The sequence below is a fragment of the Penicillium digitatum genome, chromosome 1 (genome assembly GCF_016767815.1).
Source record: "Penicillium digitatum chromosome 1, complete sequence".
NCBI lineage: Eukaryota > Fungi > Ascomycota > Eurotiomycetes > Eurotiales > Aspergillaceae > Penicillium > Penicillium digitatum.
The window spans coordinates 2,455,912-2,471,908 of record NC_089384.1 but is presented as its reverse complement, the minus strand read 5'-3'; the positions used below and the strand labels follow the sequence as shown (position 1 = coordinate 2,471,908).

General features: G+C 49.0%; 7 protein-coding genes and 1 non-coding gene across 8 annotated transcripts; 2 read left to right on the top strand and 6 right to left on the bottom strand.

The window, feature by feature from the left end:
* Positions 1-132: 132 nt before the first annotated feature.
* Pdw03_3163 (Salicylate hydroxylase) lies at positions 133-1,538 on the bottom strand (the record flags this gene model as incomplete). The annotated part of the gene is made up of 2 exons (XM_014676983.1): positions 133-492; positions 552-1,538. The coding sequence occupies 2 exons, from the start codon at positions 1,536-1,538 to the stop codon at positions 133-135; spliced, it is 1,347 nt and encodes a 448-aa protein (XP_014532469.1).
* A 1,479-nt stretch (positions 1,539-3,017) lies between these two features.
* Positions 3,018-3,507, bottom strand: Pdw03_3162 (Major facilitator superfamily domain, general substrate transporter; the record flags this gene model as incomplete). The annotated part of the gene is made up of 2 exons (XM_066100411.1): positions 3,018-3,053; positions 3,115-3,507. 2 exons carry the CDS (start codon positions 3,505-3,507, stop codon positions 3,018-3,020), a joined length of 429 nt encoding a protein of 142 aa, XP_065955811.1.
* Positions 3,508-4,851: 1,344 nt separating this feature from the next.
* Positions 4,852-5,238, bottom strand: Pdw03_3161 (nuclear transport factor 2 family protein; the record flags this gene model as incomplete). Its single annotated transcript, XM_066100410.1, has 2 exons — positions 4,852-5,153; positions 5,214-5,238. 2 exons carry the CDS (start codon positions 5,236-5,238, stop codon positions 4,852-4,854), a joined length of 327 nt encoding a protein of 108 aa, XP_065955810.1.
* A 20-nt stretch (positions 5,239-5,258) lies between these two features.
* On the bottom strand, positions 5,259-5,558 carry Pdw03_3160 (uncharacterized protein; the record flags this gene model as incomplete). The annotated part of the gene is made up of 2 exons (XM_066100409.1): positions 5,259-5,395; positions 5,465-5,558. The coding sequence occupies 2 exons, from the start codon at positions 5,556-5,558 to the stop codon at positions 5,259-5,261; spliced, it is 231 nt and encodes a 76-aa protein (XP_065955809.1).
* Positions 5,559-7,456: 1,898 nt separating this feature from the next.
* On the bottom strand, positions 7,457-7,538 carry Pdw03_tRNA3. Its single transcript has one exon. It is a non-coding gene; the product is annotated as a tRNA-Ser (tRNA).
* A 1,990-nt stretch (positions 7,539-9,528) lies between these two features.
* On the top strand, positions 9,529-10,793 carry Pdw03_3159 (Purine nucleoside permease, putative; the record flags this gene model as incomplete). The annotated part of the gene is made up of 2 exons (XM_014676985.1): positions 9,529-9,666; positions 9,717-10,793. 2 exons carry the CDS (start codon positions 9,529-9,531, stop codon positions 10,791-10,793), a joined length of 1,215 nt encoding a protein of 404 aa, XP_014532471.1.
* A 141-nt stretch (positions 10,794-10,934) lies between these two features.
* Pdw03_3158 (Extracellular GDSL-like lipase/acylhydrolase, putative) lies at positions 10,935-12,417 on the bottom strand (the record flags this gene model as incomplete). Its single annotated transcript, XM_014676986.1, has 4 exons — positions 10,935-11,511; positions 11,564-11,674; positions 11,741-12,177; positions 12,247-12,417. The coding sequence occupies 4 exons, from the start codon at positions 12,415-12,417 to the stop codon at positions 10,935-10,937; spliced, it is 1,296 nt and encodes a 431-aa protein (XP_014532472.1).
* Positions 12,418-13,611: 1,194 nt separating this feature from the next.
* On the top strand, positions 13,612-15,238 carry Pdw03_3157 (MFS transporter, putative; the record flags this gene model as incomplete). The annotated part of the gene is made up of 3 exons (XM_066100408.1): positions 13,612-13,816; positions 13,862-13,924; positions 13,980-15,238. The coding sequence occupies 3 exons, from the start codon at positions 13,612-13,614 to the stop codon at positions 15,236-15,238; spliced, it is 1,527 nt and encodes a 508-aa protein (XP_065955808.1).
* Positions 15,239-15,997: the final 759 nt, after the last annotated feature.

The following is a 15,997-nucleotide window of genomic DNA, read 5'->3' as shown; positions in this document are numbered from 1 at the left end:
CCACGAACGTATCGATTAGATATATTCTGGGAGCTGATTACCGGGTATCGATTAATTAAAAAGATTCACGCTCCAGTCCATGCAGGCCAACCCAAACTCCGCCACTGCTTTTTTAAAAATGCCATGTCCTCTTCATAGGGTCTTCTCTCTCAAAAATGAATCCAATGAAACCAAGTCTTCACTGGGTGCCGGTGTGGGGAGGGCCATCTTAGTTGCGTCAAAGGCCCACGCGGCCTCACGTGCGTTTTCGTTGCTTTTGAGATGGAAAGCCATCATCCACTCTTTTATCCTGCCCTCGAAGAATCCCATCTCGCGGTTCCGTTCCCACATACGACGGGACTCTTTGAAGGCATGGTTGATCGTTTCACGACGAAGAGTCTCATAGGCATCAAAAACCTCCGTCAAGGGCTCCGAACGATAGCTTGCCAGAATTCGAGAGAATAAGATTGCGTCATCTAGTGCGTATGCAGCTGATTCATCTCGTGGGGGCATCTGTCGAACGTGTTAGAAATAAACAGAGGGACTTGGGGGGGGGCTTGCATGAGACATACCGCATGTGCTGCATCGCCCAGTAGAATAACTCGGTTCATGCACCAACGCCCTCCAGGGGGAACTTGAAAGACAGGATAAAGCATCCACTCTGCTTTACTCTCAACCATTTCTTTGATACAGGGAATGACACATTTGCCAAAACGGTCTCTTATCTCCTCGCGAAGGGCGCAGCGGATCTTGTTCTTGGTGGCCCAATCTTGACCGGGCTCCAGTCGATAGCGGCTGAGCGCTTCCTGACTGAATTGGACGATAGCAGCAGCAAAGATCTGTTCGCCCTCACGGTCACAGTAGCTAGCCAGCATTGAGCCATGACGGGAAATATTGAGCGAGGATGTGCGGAAGTGAGGACGCGATGAAAGTGAATTCGAGTCAATCGTGGCCTGTAAAAACGACAGCCCCGTGTACTCAGCAGGGCGATCGACATCCACAAACCGGGTCCGGACCGCGGAGTTGACGCCATCGCAGCCAATGATCAAGTCTGCGCCTGCCGCTGTGCCGTCCTGGAAATGCACGACGGCTCGATCCTCGAGTTCCTCACCACGGATCACTTTTTTGCCGAAAACAATCTCTACATTTTGAGTCCGCTCCGCCACGGTCAACATGGCTACAGACAGCGCAATCCGCATGACTCTTCGGCCTTTGTATCCGCCAAATCCTTTTCCCTGGTTGTCTGTGAAGTTGATGGAACCGATCGAACGGCCCGACCGCATGGAGAAGAGTTCAATGGCGTCGACATCGGCACCACCCTCGGAACCCATTCGGTCCAATTCTTCGAGCACACCCAGCTGGGCAAGATGCCGCTGGGCGACGGGCGTCAAATTGATAGCACCACCTGAGGTTGATAATACATCATGTCGCTCATAAACGGTAATTTTCAGGTTCGGGACAAAGGGAGAGAGTTCGCGGGAGATGGACAATGCACACGCGATGCCAGCGATACCAGCACCGATGATGGCGATATCCTGGGGAGGGCGAATTGGCTCCATTGCGTGTGGTTTGAGAGCGGATTTCCAAGAGAGGTGGAAAGAATCTCTGGCATGAGCTTATAATTGCAGATACTTTTTTTTTTTTTTTTTTTTTTCAAGCGACGATCTGAATTAATAACTAGATTCCAACCACCCCCAATGAACGGGCTAGAAGCCTCTAGGGTTCGGCCGGGGAAGGAAATCATTCGGCCTGTGCATATCCGTGGAATCCGAGGTGGAGTCTTAAAGGACATAACCATGGTTGTGACAAATTTGAGTGTATAGCTCACATTGAGGGATCTCATTCAAAACGGGGAATAGGGGGTCTCTAGGCAGTCATTGGCGAGTGATGCGGAGTCTGGGGGGGAACCTGAGAAGGTCCGTGGGAAGTTTATACAAAGAAAATAGATGAAAATAGATGAAAAACAGATGAAAGATGAAAAACAGATGACCTCACTGTCATTTGTGGAAGGAGACTAGGGGAACTAAAGCGGATGAAACCCGTCCCCGATTAAAAATGACAGCGGCGTTCTTTGTCTTACCTTTTTTTTCTGGTTGTTTTTTTCTTCCAACCACTCTCCTTACATCCTGGGACTTGATAAGCTCCAGGTCTTGGAATTGATAGGGTCCACTTGCACTGCCCAACTTTTCGTCTGTTCCAAGTCTGGGGTTCGTGTTCAATCTACGGAGTATCTTCTACGGAGTGCCTCGGCAAGAATTGAGTGGCCCCATCTTATCTTCTATGCACATTCTAACGGTATAAGCCCCCCTTTTTGGTCCTTTTGCTGCGCTTAGTGAAAAAGGTATTGCTTTTCTGCCGTTTCTTGGTTTGGTGTGAGGGTTTTGAGGGGGCGATGTTGGTTAAGCGAGATGAACCTTCCAACCCCAAACAGTAGTGAAAACTGAGCAATATGGAACGCGGGTTATTCTGTGGCTCTCATCTCAAAACTCCACCAAGTGTCTGATCCTTTGGACGCGCTGCGGCACAGAAATTCCAGAAGGCGGTAAAGGAGCGAAGTCCGCACATCCCCGCCTCGTTAGCGTTGAAACATGAAGAAATCAGACAGGGGGAGACGACCCCAAGACACAATTCATTTCAGGTCCGATTTGTTCCGTCCCATATCCCGAACGCAGTAGTCTAATCTTTGCCTACTGAGACTAGAGACGGTCGGAATATCCGCCATTGGGACCGAAGATTCCGGGGTTCTTTCCTTCGATCTCGTCAACGGCTTTGGAAACATCGACGTGATCCACACTTCCTAATATGACAGTCGTTAAACAACTTACGAGTGGCTTCCATTCTTTCCCCCTCCCGTGGAGCAAGCATGTCACAAACCCGAATCTAGTGACGGCTACACTGCATCTGACCGAGCCCCCGTCATCACCTTACAGGCCCCGGGAAATTGCTCGTCCCCAAGAATATCGATCAACCATATTCAAGGTACCAGAAGAGCAAATTCCGATCGTGGTCGGGTATCGAGTCTCCACCTGATCCTTCAGTCAGCCGACAGCGACGCTAAAGGACACCGCGGGGCCCTGGAAAGCGGCAATTAACAACCCAGCGGGGGAGTCTTCTTGAATGAAAGGCATCACATACCTGGAGGGAAAGTGTGATCTCAAAGCTGGCGGTGAGGACGGCGTAGCAGAAAGAACTAACCACAACACCAACGACATGACCGTGGCCACACACGCAGAGATAGAATTGCATACCTGTTGTCTCGGATACGGCTAGACTGCTTACCTGTTCCGGGTCATGCAATGGTGACAAAAGTGCCGGCCTCTCTAGATCCTGCCCGGCCCGATCCGCGTGAACAGGTCCACTGGTGTCACGCGACCGCTCTAGCATCAGACACAGGATGACATTAACCGCATTGACGAAAAGTACACTCGACCAAGCCACCCAGTACCCACCTACATCGAGTAGAACATCAGCCACAAGAGGTCCGCCCGATGTTCCTACGCCCACGGCAACGGTCACAACCCCATCCATTCAACCATTTTGTCCAGCTCGTCAGCAGGAACATTCTCCGCCAGGGTAGCAAAGCCTACCACCTAGAGAGCAGTGCTGGCAAGAGACTGTACAAGACGCCCAGTAGAAGAGAGTGAACACTGCACTGACATTGATCGTCTCGCTGGAAAGGTCATCGATTGTTAATCACCACTTGCATGGAGTCGCCATGGCGAGCATCAAAGAGCCTAGCAAGGCGCCCACAAGTCCACATAACAGCCAAGCATATTTCGCGCACGGGCGATCAGCATGAGGCCCCATCAAAGCACTTGTCATGCCCATCACTAGCGCGGTCTGGGATAGCAGCGCTGTGCTTATGCGCTAGGTGAGCGAGGCGTCAAGTTCCAGTCGGTGCTCCAGCACGAATGGAAGAAGTGGGACGAGAAACTCATCTAGAGACATATCCATGAGCTAAGTCAATCTGTGCCTTAATCATGCTCTATTCGCGAACCTACCTGTGAGCAAGGCCACTGCCACTGTCGTGACAATGTAATAAGTAAATGGTCGCCATTGAAACCCCCAAGATTTTTAGTGGTTTGATGAGGCTCTCATTGTGTCCGCTGGTCGTTGCATGAGCTTTATGATTGGACCAGGAAAAAAGGGGGCTGTTCTTGGCTTTTACACAGACCACCTACCTAGATCCGCTTAATCACGTCTCTATTGAAATCCATACATTACCCCTGTGGCAGGATTTCAGATGATTCTAGATGTCACAATACAGATGACAACTGTCTGACATTTTCCGACTCATGATAAGCTGAACTGGGGTGGTTGATGGGCTATATCACTGGCATGTCAAAATCTGCCGGCAGAAGAAGTAGACTGGCGCTTTCGGAAAACTGCGCCACGGCTGAAACATTGAAATAGATCTCAGCCAAGATCAGCCAAGATCAGCCACAAAAAGCAGAGAAAATCAATGAATCATAATGCATTGACCGTTGCTTCCAATCAAAGAACTAGATGGTACAAAAATGCGGTGTAGACATGGACTATTTCGAATGTAAATCGCAGTCGATGACTACAACACGCGAACTACGGTGTAGAGGCTGATCATCGCCGGTACACCACTACAAACCTTTAGAAGCCACTCATCTACCAGGAAACCCATTCATTCTTGGGATTTCAAGGATTCAGATGAATTCGATCAAGCTTCGTGGCATTGAAAGATTGGTTGACTCATGATACATTGCATCAGATCACTGAAAAAACACAACTGCCTCGCTTCGATCACTTCCCTTCCCACAGTCCGCATCGCAAAAAGGGATAAAAGAAACGGGGTGTATCCCCCCCCCCCCCCCCCCCTAAAAGAACATAACCATGATCCCGTCACATCAGAGTTTCTTGATGACAAGCCAGCGTCCACTCTCCATCCGATCCTTGACTCCAAGTCGTCGAGCCCGAGGCAGTGTATTCTTTCTTTCCGCGCACAGCGCGGACCTTGTATGTGACGACACCTGCCATCAGATCGACAATAATAACTCGTACCTCCTCGAACTGGTAGGCGTCAAATCGGTGAAAGGGTGGTCGGACGGCCTTCTTGAAAACGTCCTCGTCCTCGAGTGTGATGATGCGCATTTGAGGGAATAGGAAACAGGCTTCCGGATTACTGAGTTTCCAGATGGCTGGTGCTGGATCGGCAGATGTGAGAGCTGTCCAGAGTGCACGTTCTTTGTTGAGGAGGTCCTCACGGATACGTTCGTGCATGGAAGGCATGGTGGGTATGTGGTTCTGGGTTATGCAGGACTTGCGGGTATCGGAGAAATACGCTGCTGGGACTGTATTGCGATGCAAATGCGAACGGAATGGGGTTCTCGCAAAGATGAAACTCGAAGCCAAAATGTAATCAACAATGACTTTGAGCGTCCCTGGCCTTGATTTTTATTGTTTTCCATCGGCACCTATCTTAAAAAATGACGTCAGATGACGTTGGAGCACCAACCAATTGAATCTCCGGGGATCATCATGTCCTGTGCTATTTCGATATCTAACATCCCCGAGTACCGTGCAGAGTAGATATGCTTGATATGCATCATGCTCCAGGTTTCAATGTCTGGCAGTCAGTGGCTTGGAGGCGCTGGTATCACTGGGCCCGATCCACTGTTCATCCATGAAAGTGCAGTTTGGCTTTTACTGGATTGGTGCTTTGTCATCAACAGTATTGCTGTTATATTAATGGAGTGATTCTTGGTGCGATACTTGGATACGGACATTGGCACACGGACACGTTACACTTGGATAGGTACCTGATAGTCTGTGCTTTCCTATTTGAGCTGCTTTGACGAGGGCGCTTAAACTACCCGCATAGCCACGTCGATGATGACCGATGGCATATAAATGCTTAGATGCCCACTAACTACTCGGTGATGCGCAGAGTCCAACTAGCAACACCACTTAGTTAGACCACTACAGACTATCTTTTCTCAATATAACAAATAGCCCTACAGGGTCGCAGGGGGTTGCACAGGGCTGTTGACATTATATCGGGTCGTTCGTTGACAGCTTTCCTTCGAGCCTAATGTTAATAAGCATCTCAGTGCTCATCTTGTCAAGTTTCTTAATGTTGACACCTAGATATATTATCCCATGCTTTTGCTTTGCATGTAATTCGGATGGGCGGATATGAGTAGATGCCGGTCATGAGGATTTCCAACCGATGTGAGGTATTTTTCCTCTGGAAATATTGTAGCGCCATCAGATAAAGTGATAATCGGTACTCCTACAATTTATTTGTTATTAGCGGCGGAGATGGCGGCGGAGATAAGCGGCCAGATTTCGGGGGCCGGGTACCAACAGACGGAGTTGACCGCGGAAGACATAATTTGGCTATTGAAGAGTCGGTTTCGCACTGTTTTACTATGAGAATCTCAGAGCAGAGATGTTTTCCTTTTTCGTCAACGCACACTATGATCGTTTGCCCATATTGAAACCAACGAAATGGCACCCTTGGGTAAAAATGGCCCTACACTATCTAGGTTGCAAATGGACCCTTTTGTTCCTCGACTGGGCTTGGGATTGATGAGGGGGAGTGGAATTAACAAAATGCCCTTGTCGGAGGCTGACCACCTCGCTTTCACGAAGGAAGTCTACAAACGAGGAGAAAGGTTCTGGGGTACTAGCAAGTGCATTCAAATACAGACTACAAATTTAATGCTGGTATACACGGCACGTCCGAGATACTGCCGGGAAGCCATCGAATTCTCTCTCAACATTCGGTCCCAATCGACCCTACGTCAATTATTTACAATATTCACCGGACACATAGATCGGTCGGAGAACATCAGACTGTGGAACTGCCCCCAGAGTCATGCATAGTGATGCACATGATGGACCGACTCGGTGTTTTCCATCATGAAAACTTGTCCTACCAGATGTAGCCGTAGTCGGGGAGGCGGGAAAAAGGAAGAAAACCCCAAAAATCTATGATATGCCGCATTTGGAGGGTAGATTCATCAAAGGCACTGGTTCGGCCATTCTGGATAACCCCAGTAGGGATATTCAACGGATGATGGATACCTTGTCACGTTCCTCTGTTACTGTGACATTGATCTATAGCAATGCCATGACGTGCATGCAGCTAACGGCCGAAACAAGAAAATTGCTGTTCTCTATCAATGCTGTACCAATACTTGCATGAGAGGCGAGCGGGGTATGTGGTTGTACCGTGAGTGATTCAGAAGTGTCTCTAGTTTTGTGCATGGGCCCTTCTTCGATGCCAAATGATTCATAGCTGAATCGAAATGTAAGCAATAAACGCCAAACACAGCCCGATGTCCTCTGGCAAACACCCTCTTTTGTCGCTGTTCACGTCGCGATAGAAGAAAGCCTGCGTTGGAAAAGCATTTGACTAGCATTTTTCTTCTTTGCGGGAAATCCCGAGAATGCCTGTGGCATTCAGTTGTAGCATGATTCATGAAAAAGAAAAAAAAAACAACGACGGCTGCATGATTCGAACATGCGCCCGCGAACGGAATTGATTTCTAGTCAATCGCCTTAGACCACTCGGCCAAACCGCCAATTGAATGATAAAGAATCCCTTAATGTACAATATCAACAGCCCAAACCATTTGCACAGGCTTGTCATAATGCTGCCAGTCAAAGTTGAGTGCCTGTAATTGACGTCATTATCTGCATAGACCGTTTGTGATGGCTTGCTTCTTCTTCGCGGCAATTCCAGTTCTGAGCAATGTGAGGTGAAGAATTTGCAGAAGCCTAGAACCGATCTTGTGGTCGGGATGCCCGGTAGCCATTTCGGAGTCTAGTCTGCCTCGGAGGGCGTGGAGTGTTGCTTCATGCAAATGGTGTGGTCATGGACACTCTACCGTGGATAGCCCTGTAGCAGGATATGAGTGTCATGTACAACATAGTGTGTCAGCTAGAACGTGTGACGTGTTGCAGCAGACGCGAATATATACACACACACGAAAACAGATGTTCGGCCAACCTAGAGCATCCTCTCATCTCTTGACGATGATGCGCGGGGTAGTTCAATATGAATTGATTATTACAACAACTCCTAGGTGATTGGCGGCTATAGCCACCTTGTTTTTAAGTACTTAGGGTACACTGCTGCTCAAGCCAGGGAAATCGTAGGCCTATCGTATTAAACATTAGGTTTAATAGGGATAATCAAAATACTACGGAGCATATGTTAGTTGAAATTACGAGATATAATATCTAAAAGAGTCAAAAAATGGATACGCCCAATTTTGGCTATGCCCTGCGGAATCCGCGGCTTCGCACTTAGTTCCGCTCTACCTGATCTGGTGCTCCGTGCTCCATACAACATCGCCGATGTAGTGACATGCAGCTAGAGCAGAACTACCGTATGCGGTGCGGGAGAATCAAACCAATTATAACTCCACATGACAAAAGGCGGTGTATCGACCACAAATACAAAAATTCTAATTCAGCCATGTGATCTATGGATTTGTGGAGACCCGCGGAGCTTTGGACGATAATCTTCAGGCCGCGGAGAGTCAAGTGTTGTCAGGCCAACCTGCACGAACGCGTAATTTCACTTTCAGATTCGAAAAAAGGTGCATCCTTTGAGTATATGGCCTCCAGAGATGTCATGCTACTCCTTGGATGAAGGATTTGTCGTATTCCCTGCAGCTGGAAGGATGTGGGGGATCAACCGAAGGCTGTCAAGCACTGCTTACGTTCTCTTCTGGTCAGGATTCGGTGTTTCTTGCCGATCAGAGAAAATTCAGGGGCCAAATCTTTGGAGCCAGGAGCCAGTGAGCTCTCCAGAGCCAGTCGGGATACCAGGCGTAGTCAGGATCCACAACTTAGTCCCACTACACATGCCTAGACTCAGAATGGCAGGTATCCCAACTCTCCCACTAGTTTTCCAGAACGTTTTCGGAAAGGTAAGCCCATCTTGCACTCTATTAATTTCCTCTTATCGTCTATCACGGAGTACAACATAAGCCTTCGACCAGGTGGATGCCGGATACGGCATGGCGTATATGCCGAGTCCGATGAACAAGATCTTTCGAGCAGAAGGTGAATAGGCAGTGATGAGCTCAGCTAGTACACTGCGAGCACTAAATGTCTCTCAGTCATTTCCAATGGCAAGAAGCTCAGGGCCTGAGAACCCATCGAGCTGCCCTTTCGCTGAATTTCTTCCCATGTTTTACCATGCAGAATCCTGTGGTGGACCCCGGCAAATGCTTAAAAGCAACAGTCGTCATGATAAATTGCGACCCGCATTCGAGTGAAAAGGACCAATTAAAATCTAGTCATCAATCTTTCATGTTTTCCAGATGTCTCGCATGAGTAAAATTTCACCAAGAAGGCCGATAGGAGAATCTCCGGGGATTTCTGGCCGAGTTGCTCCAGCTTGCTCCACGTGCTGATGTTGATCATGCCCCAATCAGGTACCGAGACATGCATTGATCGGCGAAAAACGCAAGGGTTACAAATTTCTTCACGACTTTACAAATAAAAGGCCTCGGCGCATGCCGGAATAGAACTCCAACTGCAACTGCAAAATTTCTCACAATGCGTTTCCTTCAGACTTTGACAGCCTCGTTGCTGCTCAGTGGCAGCTCATTATGCGCCGAAGCTACTAGGACCGCTCTGAAGGCCCAGAAGGCTCACAATGGAGCAATTGCTCCCAAGGTCTTCATTGTGTCAATGGTATGCACGTCCACTGCAAGAAATGTGATGTCGCTAATCAAGCAAGGCAGTTTGCACCTGAAGCTGCCGCTTGGTGGAACAACCCCGAATTCGATTTGTTCGCCCACAATATCACCATCCCTGGTCTCTCGCCTCTGTTCCCGGATGTCTACTGCACCGAGAACTATGATGTTTGCCAGCTCGTCACCGGAGAAGGCGAGATCAATGCTGCTACCACTGTCACCGCCGTTGCTTTCTCCCCTGTATTCAATCTCACGCAAACCTACTTCTTCATCGCGGGTATTGCCGGCATCAGCCCCAAGAGAGCCACCACTGGATCCGCTACCTTTGCTCGGTACGCAGTCCAGGTCGCACTGCAGTACGAAATTGATATCCGAGAGCTTCCCAGCAACTTTTCCACCGGGTACATCGCGCAAGGCACTAAATTCCCAGGCCAGTACCCGACCAACATCTACGGCACAGAGGTCTTTGAAGTGAACGCCGAGCTGCGCACAATTGCTGCCAATTTCGCGCGCCAGGCCACCCTCGTCGACTCTGCCACAGCTCAGGCCTACCGCGCCAACTTCAAGACCCCCAGTGGGAAGTACAAGGCTGCCACCTTGCCCCCTAGTGTTGTTGAATGCGATGTCGCGACCTCCGACGTGTACTTCAGCGGCAACATCCTCGGCTCGGTGTTTGAAAACACCACCAAGGTGTTGACCAATGGAACTGGCGACTACTGCTCAACCGCACAGGAGGACAACGCCACCCTTGAGGTCTTGCTCCGGTCCTCGATGCGCAAGTTGACGGATTTCTCCCGCATTATCGTGATGCGCACTGCGTCTGACTTTGATCGTCCCTACCCCGGTGTTTCGGCGACCTACAACCTCTTCCAGTCTTCGAAGCAGGGCGGATTTTTACCCGCGATTGAGAACATCTATGTCGCTGGTATCAAGGTCGTCGAGGGTATCCTGGACGGGTGGAACACCACCTTTGCTGCTGGTATCAAGGCCAACAACTACGTCGGTGATATCTTCGGTTCTCTGGGCGGTGTTCCGGACTTCGGTCCTGGCCCCAAGCAGGCTAATGTCGCCGGTGGCACTTACAGAAAGCGCAGCCTTCACAACAACTTCAAGCTTCGTGTTTAAAAAGATTGTCTGTCTTTCGGGCCAGAAGCTTCGAGGGTTTGACATGTTTACGATTTGAAAACGTATGTAATTATATTTGCATCTATAACAATCTTGGAAACAATTTCCTCTCGTTAGCCCTTGAGAATGATCATGTTAATATCACTCAAATACCCCAAGAGGGAAAGAATCCGCCAACTCTTGATATCCCGCCACACTGGGATGCAGGTGGTCTCCTGAGTCATATTTTTCCAGCAACTGAGATGGCGCCTGCGGATCACTCAATATGCGGTCAAAATCCAAAACTGCATCAAACACGGCACTTCCCCGGATAAATTCATTAATTCGTTGACGGGTCCTCTCCCGCTCGGCACTTGAGTAAGGTTGCACATAGTCAGAGCTCGTCGACGAGCCAAATGGCGTGAGAGTGGCTCCAAATACCGGGATGCCCAAGGCATGCACCCTTGCCGTGATTTGTTTATATGCCGCAACCAGTTTCTTCTCAATCTCCGCCTGCGTGGCTGCATCGCTATCAGCACCACCAATATCGTTGACGCCTTCGAAGATCATCGCATATTTCACTCCAGACTGTGCCAAGACGTCTCGATCAAGACGGCTGATCACATTCGGACCTAGGCCATCTTGTAGAATACGATTTCCGCCAGCAGCCTGGTTGAGAATGGCGAGAGTTGATGTGGAGGGATGCTTTTGCATTCTTGCCAGCAACAGATCTGGCCAGCTAAATTGGTTCACCCTAGATCTAGACATAGTAGACGGGACGGTCCACTTACCGATCATTACCATTTGTAGTGCTTCCTCGCCCATCTGTGATGCTATCGCCAATGAGAACGAAGCCACTAGACCCAGAAGGGAGCAAAGCCTCTACCCCACTGATAAAATACCTGAAATACAGGTTAGATGCAGATTAGCAACCGAGCTAATCAGACAGCTTGCGGGAGAACACTTACCAATGCTCCGTACTTTGAACAGATACGTCGGTGAGGTTCTCTGCTCGAGTCCAATCCCCCAAAGCCAGGTATGAAGTCGTTCTACTTCCAGGATGGCCAGTGATGGAGAATCCTGTCTGTCCCTCTGCGAGATAGATGTTGATCATGAGAGCTGATTGGGCCTCAACAGGGAATTTTAGTGGGTCTGACACAACCAGTCCACGGTTCGGGATCTCCACATCTGGGCTTCCATTGAAGAGCACCGTTTTCAATGTCTCTGTCTGTAGACCACTGACTCCCACCCGCTGGCTCACTGGTAGGCTGATAGTCACATTGGTGATCTTGAGATCATGTGTCCCGAACGCATTAGACAGTCGAATACGGATCTCCTGCGCAGCTAACGAAACCTGGAGGGTTTGGCGAATGGTAGTATTACTGAAGACAGCGGTGGATCCATTCTGTGCCCCAAAATCAGTATTGGGGCAGTCTTTTTTTTTCTTTTCCCGTGGCAAGAACGTCCAACGTACGAATGGAATAGGGGGTAGATTAGAAGGTTCGACCAACTGGGGCATAGTAGTCCATATGTTCACCCAGTGCGAGTCTGCTTTGGTGTCATATGTTTCTCGGGCTAGAAAAGGGTAGGACGATACCAAGTGGGCGCACAGAGCGATGAGAAATACTGATTTGAGGCGAAGCATCTTCACTGTTGTGGCACGTAGTTGACGACCTGGAACAAGGGGCACCTTTCCCCCGGGATTCCAACCCAATTCTCGCCCTGCAATTTATAGTCATTTATCTGACAATTTGTCTCCGGATAATCTGGATGAATTCGGTCTGAAAGTTGGCGTCTCCATTTTCCCGCTGCATGTCCTTTCCGCAAAGACAACTTGCGGGGGAATGGGTAAATGCAGCCACTCTTTTGGGCGGCACCTTGGATAATTGGGTAAATTGCACCATCCTGAAGAACTAGAGTAGCAGATGTAGAACACAACTTTGTGTCTGTAGTCTATGCGGTCATGGCTCGGCTCAATGCTATTTTTGTCAAAGCCGTGATAAAAACCCACGTGCCCTTAGGGGGCTGCATGAAGACAAAAGCACTTCTTTTAGGTTGGCTAACACTATCAGAGATGGGACATTTCAAGATCACGATTCTAAAGGCTAAATGCTGCTGCCCAATAAGAAAATGATTCGAATTTGATTTGAAAATGGGATCGACAATACTGGAAGGAGTACGCCGTCTCATTGGGAGAATTTGCTTCTCTCCAAAGATATGGATATGAATATTCCGGTAAACTGTGAGCCCATTAAAAACGGCTTTCTGAGGACCTTTCCTGTCTCAAATCCGCTATAGGCTTCAATGTGGTGAGATCATGCGACGGATGCAACCCTACTTGGTATGCCGGAATGGGGATCCAACCCTGATTTTACCGATTCGAGATTGTCTAGTGATGCATGGAAAGGATCCAGGTGTTTTTAAAACGTGAATAAGCCACTAAGACACGATCCGCATGGGATCTCAAGGGAGAAAAAGGGACAAGATTTCTTTCTGGAATACAAGCATGGACGATCTGTGACTTGAGATTCAAATCAAGCTCGCAGGAAAGAGGTACCTTCCCCCACAGATGAGCCTATACACAGCCAACAGTAGAGTCCGGATGCGACCATCTCAGGCGATCTTTGCCGATTCAGCCAAGCTCATCATGATGCGGAGAAACGGGTGGGGGGTGATATTCATGCATGGGTGATGCAACCTTCTTCTTATCTAACAGAGCAAGGGATGTCACCTCTCTTTCGATAAAAGAGAAGCTTACATCTAGAGCCTTAAGACTTTTTAGGAAGTCCATCGACGCGGTCTTTCTGTGTTTCGTTGCCTCCAATACTCTCCACAGAACATGTCGAGTCCAGCGCGCGCGTCGCCCGATGGGACGGCGAAGAAACCGGACACCTTGGGCCTTGTGAAAGATTCCTATACACTGAAAGGCTATGGATCTGTCCCGGGTGTGATGGACGAGGGGACCCGAGTCGTCGATCCCAAGGCTGAACGTCGTCTCTGTCGGAAGTTTGACTTTCGCCTGCTCCCTATTCTAGCGGTGATGTGTACGTCTGCAATCTTGTCAGTAGCGCAGAACTGACTAGCGACAGATCTATTTAATGCCTTAGACAAGGGAAATCTTGGAAATGCCGAAACTGATGGAATGAGTAAGGGTATGGGAAATCCTCGATTCACGCGACTGAGACTTGAGACTGATTGAATGATTAGACTTGAACTTCAAGCCAAATGAGTATAATCTCCTGTTATCGATATTTTTCATTCCATTTGTGATCTTTGCACCGCCATTCTCGATGCTTGGAAAGAAATTCAGTCCAGCGCGCGTACTTCCAGTTCTGATGTTCTCATTTGGTTCTTTAACGATGCTCTCCTCCGCCGCCTACAATTTTAGTGGTCTGTTCGCCTTGCGCTGGTTCCTGGGCATGTCCGAGGCTGCATTCTTCCCGCTGGTCATCTACTACTTGACCACATTCTACCGTCGTGGCGAGCTGGCTCGTCGCCTGGCTGTTTTCTACGCTGCGTCGAACATTGCAAACGCCTTCTCTGGACTCATTGCGTTTGGAGTGTTCCAGATCGAGGGGTCTCCGATCCCCAATTGGCGCTACCTCTTCATTATTGAGGGCGGCGTCACTGTTATCTTGGCCACATTTGCGTTCTTTTATCTTCCACGGAGCGCGGCCGAGGCGAAGTTCTTAACCGAGGAGGAGAAGGCGCTAGCTTTTCACCGAATTCAGGTCGACTCCAGTGCAGTGGTCAACGAGAAGTTCAGCTTCCGCGAGGCCCTAGGCATCTTCAAACATCCCACGACATACGCCTTCTTGTGCATTGAAATCTGTCTCGGCGTGCCTTTACAGGGTGTGGCGCTCTTCATGCCGCAGATCGTCGGAGGGCTGGGTTTTCCCACCGTCAAAACCAACCTATACACCGTGGCACCAAATGTGACAGGAGCAGTGATGCTGTTGCTACTCGCATTCTCTTCAGATTGGACCAGACTCCGATCGCCATTCATTGTTCTGGGTTTCCTGCTTACGTTCTCCGGGTTCATGATCTATGCATCCATCGACAATGTCCAGACTGACATCCAGGTCGCGTACTTTGCGACTTTCATGATGACTTGGGGAACATCCGCGCCATCCGTGATGCTTAGTACCTGGTATAACAACAATATTGCCCATGAGGGTCGCCGTGTACTGTTGACTAGTATCGGCGTGCCATTGGCCAACTTGATGGGCTTGGTGAGCAGCAACTTGTTCCGGAAGCAAGATGCACCCAAGTATTACCCTGCGCTGATCAGCGTTGCTGCATTTGGTGCTACTGGCGCTTGTCTGACGGCTTCCCTGGCACTCTACATGTGGCTGGACAACAAACGACGCGACCGTAGTGATGGAGTCACCATTCGGGCACGGGACATTCCAACGGAGCGAATGAGAGATGGGCCGGCGTCTGCTGATTTCCGATGGTTTTTGTAGAAGGTCGAAATCTCACATCTGTATCTAGTTATGCGAAAATGAATGTCTATCCCTCTATACGCCTCATGTTCTCTAATCGCGACACCTACGAGCGACGTCCTCCAGTAGGCCACCCAGGATTTAACTCCGATCGGTAGATATTCTCCCAGGCAGAGTTCTAGCTACTCACTCTCATTTCCGAGTTATCGAATTGGTTAACCTACCTAGATGTTCCCGAACATCGTACACAGTCATCCTACCTCCAAACTCCTCAACTTGTCGACCACATGTATACTCTAAGTGCCTTGAAGTGGTACTTCTTACCTTAAAGGGTACTCCATGTAATTATATGGTACTGGTCAGTAAAATTTGACCTCAACCCCCTTTGCTTGCTTTCAGGATGATCCAGGGCCGAATCAATGGTGACCTCAACGAGCAACGACGTAGTGTCCCTTGGTAGTATCATAATACCTGCATTATCCCACCCATCGCGACTTCGGCTCCTCCGTATTACTAATAATGAAGTCAATCAAAGGTTGTTTTGCCTACAGTAGCGTTGGGTAGAGTACATATGTGAGTCGTTCCCTCTTCAATTGGGAGAATCGTCCATTCGGGGAACATCAAGGGGCGAGGAACCATAAAAATCATTGCTATTCCCAGTGATTTCGTGTAAATTGTGTTTGGTGCAGCTAAACACTTAGCTCATGTAGCATGAGCCATTGATGTTAGGCCACCTAATTCCAAAATTTCAAAATTCGAAAGGCGACTCCGCCGTTAAAA